We start from the raw sequence: 6149 nt of genomic DNA on the forward strand, positions 1-6149 counted from the left end.
TTTTTTCCTAAAACGTCCCCAAACACATCTGTTGCCACTCTCCTCCTGTGAAATGGGAAAACATTCCACACTTTTCAAGGCTTTGCAAGGACAACCGGTGCAGTGTCTGAGAAATAAGGTGCTCTCAGTGAAAAACTGATGAAAAAAAAAAATGCAGAGTATTTCAGAAACTAGAACCAGGGACTGCTGAACAACTCTGCAACTGCTTCTTGAAGATTCATCTTTGCTGAGTACCTGAGGCCCAGCAGATGATGCAAAGGTCTCCCATCCCACTGCCACCCCTGAAGTTTATATTCCACTATTTCATTAAATCACATCTTAACACCAAACATCAGCTGAACAGCCACTGAACTCCACACCTTCCTCTGCAAAGATTCCCTGAAGTCTTGTTATTCCCAAAGCAGTTTTTACCTCTCCAGCTTTGAGGAGACCAGCAGAGGCATAATAGTTAGCCACAATGCAGGCACGCAGCTTGTCCATCATCCTCCTGGCTTCAATCAGGCGCTGCAGAAAAGAAACACAGAGTGAGGATAAGCACTGCAGCAATCCCTGACACCCCAAACACCAAGACATTAGGTATTTATAAGAACAAAACTTTTGTACCTGATCTATAACTTCAATTTCATGTTCTTTACTCTTCATTTCGACGGCAAACTGTTCCTTTATAATGGTCTCAATCTTCTGCACAGTAACATCTCGAGCTGTACAAGGCCACACATGGAAAATAAAGAAGGAGGAAGTATTTACATTTCTGTTTTTGAGGATCCATTTGAAACCAGAAATATCAGAAATCACTACAGAGCAAGAAGTGAAGGGATAGTAAGTTCAGCACACACATACACACATAAAGGGATGGAACATTTTCCTCCAAAAAAAAAGTTATGTCTTAACAAAAACCACATGTATCTTTAAAAGGCAGCTTATGTGGAGAGCTACTTTTCCCTTTTTAGGTCTGAGACGACAAATAAGAGAAAAGGGGAAGAACAGGGCCAGTTTGTTTATTTCTGCCCCAGAAAAGCTGTAAACAGTAAAAGGAAAACTCCACGGTGCTGGCCCAGCACAGCCACTGCTGTGATTGCACTGAACTGAGCTGGAACACCACAGACATTCTTCTGCTCTCCTTGGCCAGATCCACATCCAGGAAATTTACACCACCTCACGCAGCAAGAATAAAGCAAACTCATATTTATACAGCCCTGGCAAGAAGTACAGCCTGCTCTGGAGTGCCTACAAGCTGTTTATTACTCACAAAGGAAACTACATTACTAAAAGCTGATCCACCTCTTACAAAATCCTCTTCCAGCACAGCAGTCAAAAAAATTTAGCCTTTCAGCAGGAGTTTACTGACCTTGGTGGAAAGTATGTAGTTTAGGACTTCAAACTGTGCAAATACCTTACAGCAAATTAGTGGCTAAGAATGGAATTGGCATGTTATTATATTTTTCTAGGACATGTATAAACATAAGAACTATTCTTTTTGGTCTACAGCTACTGTAGATTTTAATATTACCCTTCTTTTAAATCACCTCCATTACATCAAGGGCTTTCAAACAACTTCTGTTTTTAGCAAATTCTAAGTCAGAATCTGGCAAAGCAGAAATTACACTTCTAGAAGAAAGCCTGGAGAATGTGCTCTAGCCTGTGTCATTAGTAGAGTGACCCCACTATCAAGCTGATCAGCAGAAGAGTCTGGTTTTGCTTGGAAAAATCTCACATTGATTCCACATGAAATAGGAGACAGCAGCACCAAGACTTTGGCTTGAGCTTCAGAGGAAGTGTGTGTCTTCCTGAAAAATACATATCTGTTTGAAGAGGTCTCCAATATCACCATAAAGAAGGGAAAGAAAAGCAAGTCAAAGCTTTGCTGGCATCTTGAGGACAGCACAGATAATTTTACTGTCTGATCAGGCAGCTACAACAGGAGTGAGGCAACTGATGCCTCTATATGCAACAGGGATATCCTAAATAATTTTCCTTCTTTCCACATACATATATACACCCAAACGCATATGTAAATATATATATATATATGTTCCTGTATATATATATTTATACATATATTTTAGGACCAGAAATTGTTCAAGCCTGTATTAAAACACAATTATGGTTGAATCTGTATGAGTAAGCCAAAATTTAAAACCAGAAGGATATAATTTACCTCCAGCCATGAACACTATGATGAGGAAATTCTCATGTAAGGCTATTCACTTAAACCTGAACAGATGAAGGCATGAGAGGTATGGTTCAGAGAGGGACAACTGCATCTCTTTACAACGCTGATGCCATGCCATGGCAGCATCAGGATGATTTAAGCACTTTAGGATTTGTGGTTATATTACAGAGGCTTTTAAGAACACTTTATATTCATTTTTCCCAGCTTAGTGTCAACCACAGTCTCTCATTAAGATCATGTTAGTGAAATTTGTGTACTTAAGGAATTCTAGTATTGAAAGCTGGACATCTTCCATGAAAAGAAGAAGCCAATTTGGAGGAATCTTCTGAAAGCAAAGTTCACTTTGGCAAGGACAATTTTCCAAGGCCCTGAGACTCTGCCTGCTCATCACCAAGACTTTCAGAAAAGTTGCTTCAGAAGCAGATTAAAAACCTGCCAGAAGAGAGGGTGGTGACTTCTGGAAGCCAGGCAGGGCAGGCAGCTGGGAGTGGTGACATGGCCAGCTCCAGCACAGCTGCACCAGGCCTCCACTGGCAGGGCCCCTGCCCCACGTGGCACACAGGACCTGCCCAGCAACACATTCAACCCAGAGTTCAGTCTCCTCAGACTTGTCCAGCTGTACAGCATCCTCCAAAACATCCCCCATGAAGCCATCCTCTGTCCCTCTCCAACTGGCAGCTCCAGCTCTATTCCTGGATCTTTTTCAGAGCCCACAGCCAGCCTCAGTTTTCTCACCTCCCTGTTTGTCAGCTCTTCCCATCACGATCCTCTCTCACTAGCTGTGCTATGCCAAAAATCACTAGCCTACTCCCTGTCCCCGGGGCAAGCAGCTCTACTCTCATTTGCCCAGAGACTGCAACCTGTCCCAGGCACTCTGCCAACAGGCTGGTTCCCAAAGCAAGCACATCCAAGCCTGCCAAATGCAAACCTACTCATCCAGCCACTTGCTCCACTACACTTCTTTATCCACCTTTGCTTCTTCAGTCGCGCTCCTCTTCCTCCTCTCCTGCATGTTTCAAAGCCCCTTCCTTCTCCCTAAATTATCCTTTTTACACTTCATCAAGGAAGTTCCTTCCTGCTTCATCTGCCAGCTCTTGCAAACATTTGTCACCTTCCAACAGCCAGTGCATGTACTGCAGGGTTGTGCATCTCTTTCACCCTGCAGGGTCATAGATTTTTTTTCTCCTCCCCATGGTGTACTGTGACCTCTATCCCCCAAATGTAAACAACCTGCCAATCTTTCCCAAGCAGACTTCAGCCTCAGAACAAATGCACAGGCTGACAAGCATAACTGACAAGCATAATTCAGCAGGGGAAGGTGGACTGTAAATACTTTAGGAAGCAACAGAAGTGGTGGGGCTGTGGACAACTTGTGTTCCATCTCCTATCTTGCACCAAAGGCTGCATCCTCATGCCTTACTTATAGTCCAGATAGCAAGGAGGGATAAGTCCACATAAGATACATCTTCCTTTGGCTACACAGAGGTATCACTACCTGCCTTGCTCAACATCTGTCCTTCAATCCTTAACTCCTACCCCAGCTTTCTGCTGACTTAGTTTACAGACAGCATGCACACCCACAGAATTTCCAATTCCACAGCTCCTACCTGACTGTTCGGCTGCTTTGTGCCGCTTGTTGGGATGTGTGATGGTGATCTCCTCATAGTCAGGGTCCTTCTCTGCGATCACTCTCTTGATCCCAGACATGATCTCTACTCCACTGAGAGGAAAAATAAAATCATTAATGTTTCCCACAGTGACTTTCTGGCCAGGCTTCAACCTCTCACCATGGGGTGGCCTGTGGTGTACCCCCCACAAAATCAGGGGCACCTCTCTAGTGGGGGGCAGTGATCATGGCACAGGCTCTGTTCTGACGGCCCAGGAGCTTCAAATGCCTCCTGACGCCTGTGGCTGAGCCCACAGCGGCTCAGCAGAGCCCGTGCCCCGGGAGCCACGCTCGGGAACCACCCGAGGTGAGCGGGTGAAACCCGGAGAGCGGGGCTCTCCCCACACGGCACCGTCAGGGGCTCTCCCCACACGGCACCGTCAGGCCGGTGACCCCCGGAGAGCGGGGCTCTCTCCACACACGGCACCGTCAGGCGGGGAAACCCGGAGAGCGGGGCTCTCCCCACACACGGCACCGTCAGGCGGGTGAAACCCGGAGAGCGGGGCTCTCCCCACACGGCACCGTCAGGGCGGGTGACCCCGGAGAGCGGGGCTCTCCCCACACACGGCACCTACGCCCGCGGAAGGGGGAACGCTGCGCACCCAAGGTGCGTGGGCCTGGCACCAGCCCGGGGCTCCCGCTGCGGGGTCACACACCGGCTGTCCCTCGGCCAGAAGCGCTCAGCCCGAGCCACGACCCCGCCGTGAGGGGGCAGCGAGTTCCCCGAGGCGGGAGCACCCCGAGGCGGCGCGGAGGTGGCGGGAGGCGGTGTCGGGGCGCCGGTGTCGGTGCCGCTCCGGGCGCGGAGGGCGGAGCGCTGCCCGCGGCCGGTCCCACGTGCGGCGGCGCCGCTCCCCTCCCCCGCCGCGCACACAAAGCCGCCGCCGCGCTCCTTCCCCGCGCTCCGCCCACCGCGCCGCTCACCGCGCTCCGCCGCTCGGCTCGGCCCGGCCCGGCCCGGCCCCGCCCCGCCGCCTGCACCGGCCGCCCCCGCTCGCCGCGCCGCCCGGGGCGCTCAGCGCCGGCCCCCGCCGGGCCGTCCCGCAGCCGCCGTCGCCGCCATGAGCGCAGGGCCGAGCGCCGCCCGTCACGGCCGGGGCGGGCCCGCGCAGGCGGGCAGCGCGCGCGGGGCGGGGCGGGCGGGCAGGTGCCGCCTCACGGCCGGGGCCGCACGGCCGGGCGGGGGCTCCCTCAGGGCGGAGCGGGACCCGGACCCCTGGAGCTCCGGAGCACCGGGCCCGCTCTGCCCACAGCCTGTGCAGCGGAGAAACGGAGACTGGCGACGCCGTCGGGTTCCTGTATGTAGAGACGAATGCAGTGATTTGCTGCTTGGAACAACCGTGTTTTAACGTGTAAAAATATCTGAGGAGGACTTTTTAATATGGAAGGTAATTCGAGGTTCTGCAGTGTGTCCTGAGAATGGCAATAGTTTGGGAAGGGTCTGGAGCACAAGTGAGGAGCGGCTGAGGGAGGTGGGGCTGTTTAGCCTGGATGGAGAAAAGGGGGCTCAGGGAAACCTTATCGCTCTCTACGAGATTGTAGGGCAAAAGGGACAGGATGGGAGGAGATAAGCTTATCTGCGCCAGGGGACGGTCAGGTTGGACATTAGGAAGGAATTTCTCACAGAAAGGGTGATTAGACATTGTAATGGACTGCCCCTAGAGCTGGTGGAGTCACCTTTCCTGGAGGTATTTAAGGAAAAAGTGAATGCGGCACTTAATGTTGTGGTCTAGTTGTCAAGGTGATGTTCAGTCACGGGTTGGACTCGATCTCTGAGGTCCTTTCATCGTAATGGATTCTGTGATTAGCAAAAGAAAAGGACTCCAAGAAAGGAGTCCTGGGCTGATTGAGGTGCAGGATAGCAGGAGCTCACAGGATGTGCCAGGATGGGTGCCCTTGCCTACCCTTAGATATGCTTCAATAAACCCTTATACCATACTTAGTGCTCATCATACTTCATATTGTGTAATCAGAGCTAAACCAGTGCAGTCAGTGCCGTGGTTTGTGTTTGTTCTGGCCAGGCTGCAATACCTCTGTCAGGTGAAGCTAATGGCATCAATGCTATGGTCTGTGGCAGTTTCATGCTTCATGCAGTCAGCCCTGAATTAGCACAAATTGACATCCTGTTCACTCATGATTTGCAAATTTATTTATGAGGCCACTGATTAGCAAGTCCATGGTGAAGGTTCGAAAGTTAGCCCTTGAAGTCCTCATTTCAGCATCACTGCTATCCTTCCTGATACTACTAGCCTTTCTGCCAAGCAACAGATGTGAAGTATGGCAGATGGATGGAGACTGTTCTTAAACTCA

The 6149-nt window shown here is 50.5% G+C and overlaps 1 protein-coding gene across 6 annotated transcripts in view; it reads right to left on the reverse strand.

The window, feature by feature from the left end:
• The window catches only part of YEATS2 (YEATS domain containing 2), a 48440-nt gene extending 43581 nt beyond the window's left edge, over positions 1–4859 (reverse strand). For all 6 annotated transcript variants that reach the window (XR_008841187.1, XM_056498780.1, XM_056498782.1 and 3 more), the window contains exons 1-4: positions 4764–4859; positions 3781–3893; positions 604–701; positions 412–504 (exon numbers count right to left, since the gene is read on the reverse strand). Coding sequence is in view for 5 of the 6 variants with exons in the window: in XM_056498780.1 (XP_056354755.1) it covers positions 412–504; positions 604–701; positions 3781–3880 (291 nt within the window). In the remaining variant the exon portion in view is untranslated. The remainder of the gene's footprint in view (positions 1–411; positions 505–603; positions 702–3780; positions 3894–4763) is intronic.
• Positions 4860–6149: the final 1290 nt, after the last annotated feature.

Source organism: Oenanthe melanoleuca, chromosome 9 (genome assembly GCF_029582105.1).
Source record: "Oenanthe melanoleuca isolate GR-GAL-2019-014 chromosome 9, OMel1.0, whole genome shotgun sequence".
NCBI lineage: Eukaryota > Metazoa > Chordata > Aves > Passeriformes > Muscicapidae > Oenanthe > Oenanthe melanoleuca.